General features: G+C 38.2%; 1 protein-coding gene across 4 annotated transcripts; it reads left to right on the forward strand.

Moving 5' to 3' along the window:
• Positions 1-28: 28 nt before the first annotated feature.
• spag1a (sperm associated antigen 1a) lies at positions 29-13,882 on the forward strand. Of its 4 annotated transcripts, XR_005706758.1 has the most exons (10): positions 29-397; positions 1,812-2,401; positions 4,040-4,139; positions 5,588-5,740; positions 6,192-6,349; positions 9,726-9,867; positions 11,098-11,224; positions 11,336-11,473; positions 11,725-11,835; positions 12,838-13,882. XR_005706758.1 is itself a non-coding variant. In XM_040122391.1 (9 exons), the coding sequence occupies exons 2-9, from the start codon at positions 2,044-2,046 to the stop codon at positions 11,728-11,730; spliced, it is 1,182 nt and encodes a 393-aa protein (XP_039978325.1). In that variant the 5' UTR covers positions 29-397; positions 1,812-2,043; the 3' UTR covers positions 11,731-13,882. The 4 variants fall into 4 exon arrangements, 3 of the variants coding, with proteins under 3 accessions (XP_039978325.1, XP_039978327.1, XP_039978326.1); XM_040122391.1 differs by having other exon boundaries at positions 11,725-13,882; XM_040122393.1 differs by lacking the exon at positions 29-397 and adding an exon at positions 720-971 and having other exon boundaries at positions 11,725-13,882.
• The last annotated feature ends 355 nt before the right edge of the window (positions 13,883-14,237 follow it).

A 14,237-nucleotide genomic window follows, 5' to 3' on the forward strand; every position in this document is an offset into this window, starting at 1 on the left:
GAAATTTTCTTTTGTGTTTTGAAAAAAAAAGTTAATTTCTCAATTCTTGTACCTTTTCCTCCTTGAATTTATATGTTTTTCTTTTTATATTTTGGCTTGTGACCCCTTAAATCAAACCAACATGTAACCCAGGTTACAAACAGAATAATAAATAGTGATATAAATAACAATAAATCATTTATGACAAAATAATCTTTCTCAAAACAAAAAAAAATCACTTTATGTTGGTTTTATGTTAATTTTCAGTACGGTTTAAAAAGAATATTTATTTTTATTTGAATTTGATACTTGCTATAACATCCCGACCCCCAACGACCTCCGTTGTACAGTTGGCAGCTCAGAGTGAAACATCACCCAGCAATGGTAGAGAGAGGCAGCGAAGTTAAACGCGTGTAAGGTAAAGCCAAAATATTTGCACATCTATCTCTGTGAATAAAGAATTTTATTCCTATCACAGTTTAGAGTTTGTGTTTGTCGAAAGATTAACCACGACGGTTCTGGGGAGTTTCGCATATCGAATTTGATTATAACGTTCGCGTGTTTTGCCAATTGTTTAACGAGAAAACATAAAGTATGTTTTTCTAATGTCGGTAAAAGACATACACATGAATTCAAACGGTGGATTGTTTTTATTTTTCATTTTAATAAGAAAAATTGACTAAAAAGATTTTTTGCTGATTTTTGAGTGTTATTTTTTGTCAAATTTGAGTAACTTTTTTGTAGATTAACGAGCCAACGGCTAAAGGCGAACCGTCGATAACGCATTTTTAATTGCTATCCTGAGGCAAAGGAGTCAAGCAGTGTATACTCAAGTCGGTACAGCTAGCTAAAATCAGTGGAGCCCCAAACTTTGAATTGTAGTTTTTACAGTTTGGTTTTTGTACAGATGACAACAACCCGGAGTAATAAGTATTAATAGGCCGTTTCCACGTTTTTTGCTATGACAAGTCAAAATATCTGCTGTGAAAAAGGTGAATTAGTGAGATTTAAATGTGCTGGCGGGTGGATTTTGCTACTTTTGGACAAAGCCAGGCTAGCTGTTTCTAGTCGTTATGCTAAGCTAGGCTAACCAGTTATCTCATGTAATTATTGGCAAGAAAGAGAATAAGTCCTGTAACGGACATGCTGGGCGGTGATTGATGACCATTTCATAATGTTAGCCTAATTCATTTTGACTATAGCCTAAAATTTTTAAAGCTATAAAAATTAAAACTAACGTCAATGACAAATACCCATCACAGGTTAGAGCCCAAATTAATATGATGCTTCAGCCCAACAATTGGCTGTATTCACAGCAGACATCTGACTTCTCATAGAAGGAAAAAGCACAGGTGTTACTAATAACATTAACAATGGCTCTGCTCTATTTAAGCGTCCAGTAAGCCATGCCAGTGTGACAGTGAGTCAGCATGCACAATATCGGGACCCTGAAACTGAAGCAGCTAGTTCATTTTATTATGAACGCCTGTGCTTTTACTATGTAACATGTAAAAATGGCTTCTGTGAAAAGAGCCTATCCAGAGAAGCAGCCCAACGTTTTAATTTATAATGAAAGAAAAATAGAAAAAAAGCTACTCTCTTGTTTTTTGAAGGTGTAAAGAGCAAATATTCAGTACTTTCACTTGACCAATGACAATAAAAGAGCGTGAAAAAATATATCATACAAATTGTAATGGGTTGTCTTCCTGCTATTTGATCATTTCAGACCAAGTTGCTCTTAATCTGCATTACAGTGTTATGTATTTGTATTTGGCCATTTTTTCATTCAGTTTTTTTAATGTTATTGTCTGTATTTCTGTGTGTCTCTCCAGCCACTAGAGTAATTTGCTGCCAAGTCTAATCTGAGGCTCTCCCATCAGAGCTGTCCTACTGCAGCACTGCATCGCTGTGGCACTTCCCCCCCTCTGTGACATCACTTCTAATATCCAAGGGGGCGTGTCTAGCAGAAATCCCCAGCAAGGCACAGATGTAGCTGCAGCTCTGAGAGAGGGAGAGGCAGAGAAGGCAGGAAGAGTTTGAACACACTGCAGAGGGAGTGCAGCCATGGGGAACACGCAGGAGAAACCCTCGGGCAGCGGAGGAGGGGGAGCTAGACCGGATCAGGCCACAGCAGGGAGCGGGATGAGAAGCCGCGGTGGAGGCAGCATGGAAAAGCCCCGCACGCAGAGAGCTCCAGAGAAGGGGGTTGCCAATGGCACACAGAGGGAAAATAGCCCTGCTGTTGGACAAGAGGTGCAGGACATCCCTGCAGTAGACACAAGTTACCTAAACGCCCCTGCTGGGGCCCTTCCTCCTCACCTGGCTCGACTCAAGAATGAGGGAAACCACCTCTTCAAACATGGCCAGTTTGGAGACGCCTTGGAGAAGTACACCCAGGCCATTGATGGATGTGCTGAAGCAGGTGGGGAAGAGATGAACAGTGTGTTTGTTTTTCTAGAAACACATCTGTTGATTACAAATTTAGGTCTCAAAACATATTTTACCCTCAGACATGTATGGTAAAACAAATTCTGTATTGTAAAACCTGACATACACAATCTACAGTACTGCCATAAACCTTAAATAACCTATATTGACATTGTCAGTGTCAGTAACATTTGCATTCCACATGAGAGCTTATGTTAAAGTAAGTTATCTACAACTAAGAGTTATTTTCTTAGTTGTAGCTAGTTTAGTCCATAAAATGTCAGAATATAATGAAATGATTCTCTAAAACCCAAGTTGGCATAGTCATTATACTTGTTTGGTCCAACTAACAGTCCAAAGCCAAAATAATATTTTGTTTACAATGATAAAGGTCTAAGAAAAGCTCGAACTAGGGAAGTTCTGGCATTTTTGCTTTTAAAAAAAAGACATTTATTCAGTTATCAAATTCGTTGTTCATTTCGTTCATTCATTTCCTGTCAGTAATATTAGCTGTGCAACTGCATAGTTTATTTTTTACTTTATTCATACATGTTTCAAAATTATCTTTACAGTATAAATACTTTATTCTACTGTGTTTTTGATGAAGGCAAGTCTTCAAAAGCAATTTCTGATGGACAGCAAGTGACTAATGTAGAAACAACAATAGATGGGTGGCACAGTGACGGACAAAAAGCACCTTCTAGCATCTTTGTATTAGCCCTTGTAAGGAGATCAGATAAAAGTTGACTCAAGAGTATAATTTTTATCCCATGTATCCCATGTCAGATATGAATGCATTATGCCAGTGCTTTCCATTCTGCAGTTTCCTATTTACCCAATCTGAATGCATATGCTCTCCAGCCTACATTATAATTAATGTACAGGATGAGTGCAGGTCATCTTTCAGATCTGTTACCTGTCTGTGTGGAGAACTGGTAATCATTAGTTTTTAGATTAACAGTTACAAAATGTATCTGAGACATGAAGTGGCATTGGTAATTTGTGAATGCAGCGGATTTTTGGCAAAAGACAGTGCTACTGATTGTAGATAGAAGTCATGTGCTGGTGCATGGGTCTGAATGGGTAAGATTAAATGTCATGCTAACTTCAAGAGCACTCAGCCAACTTTTACTCTAATAACTGGCAAGAGTCATACCTTTTTCTGCAGCACTGGAGAAAGACTTCAAATGATTAGAGTAGCCTTATTATCATAGCAGACTTAACCGAAGAATGCTTTGAGACTGACTGAAAACAATGTGTGATGTCTCTTTTAATACTGTGGCATTTCAAATGTAGAGGGGTATGACTAACTGCTGACATCAGTTTTTGGGTACTGAAGCAGTGTATATTGACTGATGCTCTGCTAGGAAATTGCAGTGGAGGCTCACAAGAGAAAGGACAGAGTACAAAATTAATCTACCAGAGGGACTAACACATCCATTCACCTGTCTACCATGCACCCCCTCTTGTCTTGATTTCTGGAGCACTCGGTCCAAATCGCTGAGCATACCATCTAATTTCACAAGAGCAAAAGTGTTGTACTGAGTATGTTTTATACTGAGATCAAAGATCACTGGAGTGTTCTTTCAGTGTTTGGTCTTTCAGATGATTGGTTATTGTTGTTCCCCTCCAGGCATTGATAGTCCAGAAGACCTGTGTATTCTCTACTCCAACAGAGCTGCCTGTTACCTGAAGGATGGAAACAGCACAGACTGCATACAGGACTGCACCAAGTATGATGATCAGTGTCAGATGTGTGTGTGCGTCTGAGTTTATGGCTGAATGTGTTAATTGGCAGACATTTTATATGCTTGTTTGTATCCACTTGAGTGTAGTTCTAAACCGAGTAATCCAACGATTTAGCATTGCACTCCTATAACATTGTCAGAATCGCGATAGACAGTTTTAAAAAAGTATAAAAATTGATGAAACAGAAACCAGAGATATCATCTTTTTTATTCCATACATTCTTGTTCCTTTTCAAAACCTGGCACCAATATTACCCACAATGCAACTCAACTACTGACAGTTGGGTCAGAGATTTGAGTGTGTTAGTAGCAGCTAATGTAGTCTTGAGCCATTAGCCTCAACAGAAATGAGGAGTGAGCTACAGAGGTCTTGTAAGCTCAGTTCTCTCTAACTCCACACCAACAGATTTTTTTTTTTTCATTTTCAAACTTTTTTGACATATGCAGAAATATTCCCCAACACCTTTAAATTGACTCTAATGTGTAAAATCGGTTGAGTTGTCCTTTCATGTAGTGTTTGCTAGTATATCATTTCCCTTTGTCTCAAAATGAAAGATTTTTAGCTTTGATAGCATAAGTTAAACTGGCAGTGGGTTTACATTCAGAAGTGATAGAAAACTGCTTGGAAAGGCCTAATGTGGATGACTTCATTACTGCATTGCTTTCCTTACATACGTCCTGAAAAAGTCTGAAGACTTATCTGAAATTAACTTTAAAAAATTCACTCTAATGCTTGTTTAAATACTTTTGGAGGCAGACATTGTAATTTCATATCAGCTTTACATCGAATTTTTAGTTTCTTTCCACTTTTTATTCAGTTTTAGTTTTACTCTTTATTAACCCTTAATTAACCCTTATAAACTATAAACACATTACACGATTGTTTGCAATATATTATCCTTTCACAGGATATCATAATGATTACACTGTCCTGGATACTCATCATTTGGACCATGCTGTTTATTTGAACTCATCATTCATACAACTTCATCTTCACATGAGAATAGAATAGAATACTTAATATAAGTGGAAATATGCTTTTCCATACACTGGATCCATAGCAGACAAGAGATTGTTATTGTGCCTGAAGAAAAGGGATATATGCTTTGTAGTTAGTCTATAATACCCTCAGTGAGATTGTCACAGACCAGAGCTTAGCACTCAGTTACTAGCACAGATGGTAGATTGCTCAGCTTTTCCACAAAATATTTTATAGTTATAAACAGATATTGTCTATGGCACAGCAGCTTTGAATGCATGGGTTTTGTTTTTCATTGTTGGTTTGGGAGGCTGCAGGAATCTCTGTCTGAAACAAATGCTCTCTCACGTGTTTATGAATGGAGAGCGTCCAGTCATCCTAGTTACTTCTGTGACACAGTGTGCAGGTGTAGAGAGTTTGATCCTCTGTCTCTATGCCTCTCTGATCCTCTTAGGGCTTTGGAGCTGCAGCCTTACTCCTTGAAGCCCCTGTTGCGCAGAGCTATGGCGTATGAGTCACTGGAGCGCTACAGAAAGGCCTACGTGGATTATAAGACTGTCCTGCAGATGGACACCGGGGTGCAGGCTGCTCACGACAGCGTCCACAGGTCAGCTCAACTCAGCTGAACATAAGAAACTATAGCTGCCCACATGTGGCTGCTGTAACTGTTAGACAGAAAGGGCTATATCTAGATATTGAAGTTTCAGAGTTCATTCAAAAATGGTTGTTGTGTTTTTTCCAAACCATATGATAATGTCACATTCTGTATCAGCTTGTGCCGTATTTTCATTTAGTTCAGTTATATTGTTCAGTTATATTTCACTCAACATTTATGTTGAGTGAAATATTCAAACCTAGTACATCACTTTTGACTTCACTGGGCTAAACAGAATACTCATAAGTTGTGTGCACTTTTCTCCATAGTTTAGCAGGACATTTGGTATCTTTGAAAACCTTATTATCTTGACTGGTTCTTTGGATTTAAATAGTGCCTCCCTGCACAATATGATTTCAAAATGGGCGAAAAGATAAGTCTGACAGGTCTTATCATCTGTCAGAATCACCAAGATGCTGATTGAGCAGGATGGGCCTGAGTGGAGAGAGAAGCTTCCAGAGATCCCAGTTGTCCCTCTGTCTGTCCAGCAGCAACACAGACAGAAACCAATCAGCATCGAGCTGGCCCAGGCCCGAGCCGCCAGGGCTGCACAGGAGGAAGGTGAGTGACATCACTTCCTCTTAGCTTAGTCAAGAGTTAGGTGAACTACATAAGCGTGCATTTTGAATATAAACATGTGCTAAGGGTGTATAACCTCCTTGTTTTCCCCCTGAATCATTCACAGGCACACGTACTGCATGTCACAGAGCATACACCGTTATAGCAATGACTATGTAAACCGATCAGCCACAACATTAAAACCAGTAACTACTTTTAATGTTGTGGCTGGTCAGTGTACAACTGTGATTTACTGATTTTAAAAAAGGGGTATCAAATTAGGACACACATTTTTTTGATTTGACATAAAATGTATGTTTTTGTTAATGGTTTTTCTTCTTACCTGGACAAAATAGTTGCTATAATAGTTGCAGTTGTCAAAATTTGAAATGATACCCTTAAATTATGGAATCGTATGGCAGCAGCAGCAGAAGTCGGTCAGGGACTCTGTGAAGGCACTCCTGCTGAGAGATAGTGTGTGTGTGTGTGTGTGTGTGTGTGTGTGTGTGTGTGTGTGTGTGTGTGTGTGTGTGTGTGTGTGTGTGTGTGTGTGTGTGTGTGTGTGTGTGTGTGTGTGTGTGTGTTTGGGTGGAAGATCAATCAATTATGCAGAGGGGAAGGCGATATACACAAAGTGTAGTTCTGCTGTAATGGAACAATCCAGGTCAGGTTTCGTCTAGGCTGCGCCTGCTCACACAGACTAGAAGACACATGTATCATACTCTCAAATATATTTAAATATATGCAGTGTAGTATACAGTTATAAAAACACACACATACACTAGCAAATACATTGTTGTATTTGTATTCACCACTTAAAAATGCCAAATACAGGAATTCAGTCTTACATTGCTCAAAGACTCTGCTCAAAAATGTTCGCAGAGATTCAGTTTGCAACCTGCTAGAGAGTCATTGTAGTCACAATCCACGTTGTGTTTTGAATAAGATGCATAGATGAATGCGTTTCCTCAATTGGGAAACTCTCACTCTTACAGTTACAATCAGTGTCACTTTTCCTATAACTCTCCCCCCTGTATATATAACCAGCAGTTTGAATGAAGCAGGGTCGTGCCTTTTGACTGAGAGGCTGAACTTCAGTCTGGATAATGTTGAATCAACAAAAAGTAAATGAATCACAAAATGAGTCCTGGAATGTGTTAAACAGATGAAAAAGACAGAACATTATAAGATTATACAAGAGGAGAAATTTCTTTGAAATTATTAGACTTTAAGGGGTTTATTATCTTTTCTCACTCTCCTTAATTATCAAACTAATAGATTCTATTGCTATGTATTTAATATGTTTCCCAGTTCAAAGCCTTACAGTTAGATTCACAACACAAGTCATCGTGACAATTTAAAGTTACTAGATAGAGATAAAATAAAGCAGCCTCAATTTATGTAGAATTGTAATTTGACTCACTTTAACTTCACTCCTGAGAAGATAACGGTTTACAATTTTTTGATGATTCATAGACTAAGCCATTAATTGTATTAATTGAAAAAAAAACAAAAAAAAAACTTGCAGATTAATCAATAATGCGCCCTGTACCTCCCTAACCCTGAATAGGTTTGCGGCAAAGTCAGTCATTCATGAATCAACTCCATGCTGTACAATAATAATATACACAATACTAATTTATTCTTGGTTCTGAGCTTTTTGTTTCACCTCTCAACATTTCTCCACTTTATTTACCATCACCTCTCATTCTACTGTGGGTAAATTACACCCATTTAAAGGTTTCTATATTCAGTTTCCATGTTTTTGTTCTGTATGACTCAGTGAAATAACAACTAACAGTGTTAACACTGACTAACACTGAAGTAGTTCTGTTGACTGAATTATTCTTTATTACAGGGTAGGCATATCATGAAAACATGCATCAGCATAACATATCGCTGTATAAAGTCAATTACCAGTGAAGTTTACAGCTTTATTCACAAAGAGTATCTTACCTCCCTTCAGATCCTCCTCATCGAATGGGAACGGGATGTGGATTGTTTCTCCATGGCCATGCATACCATGACCCTGAGGGTTACACACACATACAATTAACATGACAACAGCGAGGCTTGGTACCAAATACACAACATGAGTAAATAGATAACTTTAGATGATGCACAAGTTAAAATTGAAAAAAATATATGCAAAAAAAACCAAAACAACTTAAGATAACCTGAAACCCTACATGGAGAAATTTTTTTTACAATTCTTTTACATCAAAAAGTCCCCTAGGACAATGGTAAAACTCTAAATGTTTCTCAATTGGTTCTTTATAAAATTACACCAAAGATGGACCTGAGTTCATTTACACTGCCACTCTCCTTTGTAAAGGTGATGCAAGAGAGCATTGTGCTTTAAATAGCTACAGATAATTGTGTACTGCATTGTGGTTGCACTATTATTTATGTTAAAATTATATGGCTCTCTTGATTCTTGCAACTGTTCTTGCTTCCCGTTGCCAAAGCAAAGGGCTTATTCTGCCGCCAAATATTTGACATCCCACTAGTACATGGTTTTATTAGTTTATGGTTTTATTGTCCATAAACAGGCAAACTATGGAAAGACTGTAAATGATAGACTGATTGCTTATTTTGGTATTACTTCCATGTTCAATATTTGCAGTGGTGAGTGAACCGGAATCCATGTGTTTTATTGAACAGTTTATTTTTTCAGTAATAAAAGGATTTTTGGAATAGAAAGTCTGACTAAAGACAGGTGTTACCGTTAGAGTGGCATGTACTACTAACCCACTTCTCAGCCAGAGGAAGAATAACCATTTAGCATACATGACCACGACAAGTGTTACTTTGACGCCTTGTTGAGTCAGGTGTCTTGTCTCCCTGGATAAATAATTTAGACTTTTTATCAATAATTGGGTCATTTGATAAAGGCCAGACCAGGATCAACTGTGTGTGCGTGTGTGTCAGCATATGTATTCAGGAGTCTGGGGAACTGTTTAAGTTTCTGTGTGTGTTTGTGTGTGTGTGTGTGTGTGTGTGTTTGTTTTCCCCACGTCAGTAGACATAGAGGCTTTCTCAGCTAAGCAGAGAGCTCAGTAAGTGGGAGTTAACCCAGCCCCATTGGACCATTCAGACTGCTGCTGACAGACTGATGGATTTATTGATCACTCCTGAAAGAGTCTGAGTGCTGAGCTGATGGGAGAGGCTTCTTTAAAGACAAACACATTCAATACAGTCTGCCCCTGACACGTGTAACATATCCATAATCTCCAGTGAAGAAAATGAACGCTTCATGAAATCTAGTTCAGTCATATTGCCATTTGCTTTGACCAAACAGCAGTAATATTGTATTACTACATTTCCCTTCACCTGTTTCAGTATTGAATTTGGGTAATTTACATTTTTCTGTCAACAGCCAGAAGAAAAGAAGCCCAATTTACTTTATTGAAGCAGAAAGGCAATGATCTGGTCAAGAAATGCCACTTCCAGGAGGCTCTGGAGAAGTACAGTGAATGTCTCACCATAAAACCTGACGAATGTGCTCTCTACACAAACAGGTATGCATACCTTTGTGCGAAACTTGAAGTCTTGCACACACTGAAAAGGACTGAGCATTGAGAATTTCCAGATATTGGATCATCCCTGAGTTAAACTCTGAAATTAAGTTGTCACTTCACCGACTTAACAGCAGTCACAGACAAGATCAGTTCTGTCTCAAAGCCAGAAAGCAGCTCCTTTGAGTGTAAAATGTGAAACCGAAGTTTAGGGCCCAAATACGTCTCATTCTGTAGACATTTTTGAGTGGCGAAGCAGAAGCAGTGGACACAGAGACTGTCCCAAAGCTTAGGGTGTAACATAAAGCTAATTCTAAAAAAAAGACACTAGAGGGCACCACATAATCATCCAGGTGTCAACTCAAGACAACCACTTAGAATTGGTTGTCTATTGGACAAGAGTTATTTAGAAGTTAAATGTAACTTTTGTTTTATATCTTTATGTGAAATTGAGAATCAGATGTAGTTTTAGATGTAACATTCCAACAGGATTCAGCAGGGAGTGGATCTTACAAACATAAAAACCTACACTGTCGGACAGTTTAAGCCTTTGTTATTACCCATAGGAGTTTGGTTTTCCTATAGCCGTTAAAGATTCCATTCTATTGCTGCAAATAAAGGGAAGCTGATGAGTTTGCATATTGGAGCATTAATAATAGAGAACCATATAAATAAAACAAAGATGTATCAATGCGTGACAGGGGAGAAGGCATCTTGATTAACCATCATCTTTTTAACCTGACTTATACCAGGCCAAATTTTATCATACATTGCAAAAATATTCATATTACCAAGCAAATTTTGTCTGTTATTGAGTCTGAAAAGTCTTATTTTCGTAAAACAAGTGTAAAAATCTACCATTGCAGTAAGATGACTTCAACTCCTCTCCAATACACATCAGTTTATTTCAAGAGTTTTCTAAAGATTGATGTCAGTATGTTGAAATAATGCACTTTCCTGAATTTAATCCAGAATGACACTTAATTTTAGGAAAAATCTTAAAACAAGTTGTGTTAGAAATATCTTGAAATAATGTCACTGCTCTGGCAGATGTTTTTTCTCTCGTTTTAAGAGAATAAGGCATTCCGTCCTCGGACCTCCATTACTATTACAACGAAAGATTGTAACAGTATTGGAGCAGATTGATGGTTTGGTCATTAATATCGTTACCAGCAGCAGAATCTTGACATGTTTCACTTTTTCACTCCTTTCTTCTTGTTTACTCTCCCCCAGAGCCATTTGCCACCTGAAACTGAATCACTTTAAAGAGGCCAAACAGGACTGTGACTCTGCTCTGCAGTTGGAGCCAGGCAACAAGAAAGCCTTCTACAGACGAGCACTGGCTTATAAAGGTTTACAGGTGCCTGTCGCTCCCGATTACAAACACACCGGTTCATTTTTCTTTTTGCATCTAATTATGTCATAATTTCTTCTTCTACATGTGTATGTCTGCACATGACCCCAAATTTAGGACTATCTGTCAGCGAGCGGTGACCTCCAGGAAGTCCTCCAGCTGGACCCAAACATTCGGGAGGCCGAGCAAGAGCTTGAGGTGGTGACAAGCTTGCTGAGACAGAGCCTGATGGACGACACTGCACACACACCAAAGGTAAGAAATTTATATGCACGAACACACACACACACACACCTCTTCACCTTCACCGCACACTTACTCTACCTGTGATTTGCATTTCTTCGCTGCTGGCTATGCCTTAATGTTGGTGGTTGGGGGGTTCTCATGTTTATGTCATTGCCACTCAGTCCAGACAAGATCTTATTTCAACTATGTTCCTTATAAACTCACACAAAAATAAAACAAACAAAACCACCAGGAGGCTAACTTCTGCTGATGTCCTCCAGGTTTGATGGCTCTTTGTGGATTGATATAGAGGCAGAGGAATGAAACGTGTGGACTCATACTGTACTGAAGCAGTTTCTGGAGGAAAAAGACTTTTAAAGCCGTCAACTTGAGTGAGTAAGACCAGTAAAAACAGAAAAGACTGGTGTTAACTCCTAGGACAGGGCCCTTGGACGACCAGCTTTTGAGATCTATACCATCTCCAACGTGTGCAAACCACACCACTTCTGAGTGCACAACCTTACGTAATGGGCAGCTTTGTTTAGAAAGGCTAATGTCAAGGTACATGACCTGCTTGCACTATCACTATCATCAAATCATTCACATTATGATGTAATATACTGTATATACAGAGTCATGTACTACGCTGCCGAGCACTGTTATTTGTTGAAGTAAAATGGGGAAAGAAAGAGTGTATAATGTGTGCCTTAATGAGATTTCTACCGGTTTGGATGAAATATGCCAAGATTTAAAGTTTTATTTTTATTTGTTTTAAAGATGTTGAGTTTGGTTCCAAAATGAGCTCATGACAAAAGGACAGAAAATGGATTCAACTCAGCTATACTGTATGTAGAGATGGGGAAGGCTCAGAGTGATCGAAAAAGGTCAATAGGTCAATATTTGGTACTTTCCCTGTGTATCCAGAGTTCCACCTGTTCCAGCTAATGTACAAGACATATGTCACTGTTTACACTTATCATCATCACAGCTGCTGCTAATTTAAGAAGACAAGCCAAAAACTTAATATAAACCATCATCGTTATATAATATTGGTTTTTGCTTTAGAAAAGAAAAACCCTGAAGATTTCTATGGCTAATTCATGAAAACGCTGCTGTTTCAATAAGCTCTTCTAGATTGATGAGACCTCTAGACCGACGTGAGATGCCGTAACCTAACTGGAATTTAACATGGATAAATAAGGATTTACCACAGTTGAAATTTCCAATAAATTCTGAGCTCGTTGATAATCATAAGGTTGTCGCTTTACTGGTTTTCAGTAAATATCCAGCTACTGAATTTTGGGTGGTTACTTACTCATGTACTGTAAGACTTATTGTAGGTGTCAGGTTCAGTCTTGAATGTAACCAGGATGACTGTGTATATCTTTGTGTAGGTGTGCAGAATTTATGTTTGGCAAGTCTCCTGCTGCGTCTGTTATAACTACTGTCCATATCTCTACGCCCTCCCAGCTGCAACAAGGAATAAGGCAAGGATGTCCATTATCACCCATGTTATTTATTGCATTAATGGAACCCCACACTGACTCCTATAAAAACAAAATACAAACATATCTGATATTAGGACACAGTCATATCACAAAAAATAACTGGTAATGACACACTACTCTACATAACCAAAAATGGCTACTCTGTCAAGTGGTTGAAGTCAGAGATTCTGTCTTTAAAAAAAAACATTTTTCACCCAGTCTGAATAAACTTAACTTCATCCCATTACTTCTTCTACAATTGGCTGAATGTCATCAGTTGAGATAAATATTGTCCTGAAGCTCAAGTAACTTTTTCTTCAGCCGCCATCAGCCGGGTTTTCCTCGCTCAGCCAAGCAGTCTCTACATTTTACTGCCAAGGCCAAAAAAACCCCAGAAAATAGGACTGACGGGTCAAAAGGTTGAATAATCAAACGGCAAAACATATGGCCAGAACAGACGATTTTAGAATTAACAGCAACTCAGCCACAGTTCACTTTCACAGGTGTTCTTACCTATTTTACCTGATTAGCGCTATTTAGCATTAGCTCATCCTGGTTTCAACCTGAGCCGGGAGCTAATTAACTAGAATTAAAAACACCCGTGCTGGTGAGCAGGTTAGAGCTGATGTGTTTCTTTTGAATATGCAACACCTTATGCTTTTTAAATATCCTGTCAGCTTAATAACACAGACAAAACATCTAAGTCTTTGTATAGCACAATTTGCCACAGCTTTTTTTTCCCACTTGGACTTCTTGGTGTAATTTGTCCAGCCTACCTTTGGTTTATCTCCTTTTCTTGTTTTTTTCCTTTCTTTTCAAAATAAAAGCATAAAAATCTCATCTAAATGAAACCACTTGATATGAGGCTTAATTGTTCCAGACGATGTTTTTCATGCTTCTTGGAATGTAAAAGCATGTACTGTATATAAACAGTTAGAATGCATATGTAAATAATAAACTGCAATGTGAATGCTTCAATGTTCCTTTCTTTCTGCAGGTCCACAGGACCATTGCAGGGATTTAACTGAACGTGTAGCCAAAAGGAAACACTCCCAACAAAAGTGGTTGTTAACTTAGTAAAAATTAAAAAGTTAAATTTATGCATTTCTCTCTAGTGATTAGGAAGGTTATCGTTTCCTTGAACCATAGCTGCTTGAGTTAAGCTGCTCACTAGTCTTACAGTTCAACAGTAACTGTACAGTGCAGCATGAAGAGTGAATGACTGCACCACAGCATGACAATCAAAACAATCATTTTTATGTCAAAATATAAAGACAACAAAGCTTGATTGAGAATTTTATTGTTTA

Source organism: Xiphias gladius, chromosome 24 (genome assembly GCF_016859285.1).
Source record: "Xiphias gladius isolate SHS-SW01 ecotype Sanya breed wild chromosome 24, ASM1685928v1, whole genome shotgun sequence".
NCBI lineage: Eukaryota > Metazoa > Chordata > Actinopteri > Istiophoriformes > Xiphiidae > Xiphias > Xiphias gladius.

Bases quoted from the DNA above. Each gene is read 5' to 3' on its own strand.
- spag1a (XM_040122391.1), top strand. From the start codon at position 2,044: ATGGGGAACACGCAGGAGAAACCCTCGGGCAGCGGAGGAGGGGGAGCT. The intron at 2,402-4,039 runs GTGGGGAAGAGA...GTTCCCCTCCAG, and splicing joins TGATGGATGTGCTGAAGCAG to GCATTGATAGTCCAGAAGAC. The intron at 4,140-5,587 runs GTATGATGATCA...TGATCCTCTTAG, and splicing joins TGCATACAGGACTGCACCAA to GGCTTTGGAGCTGCAGCCTT.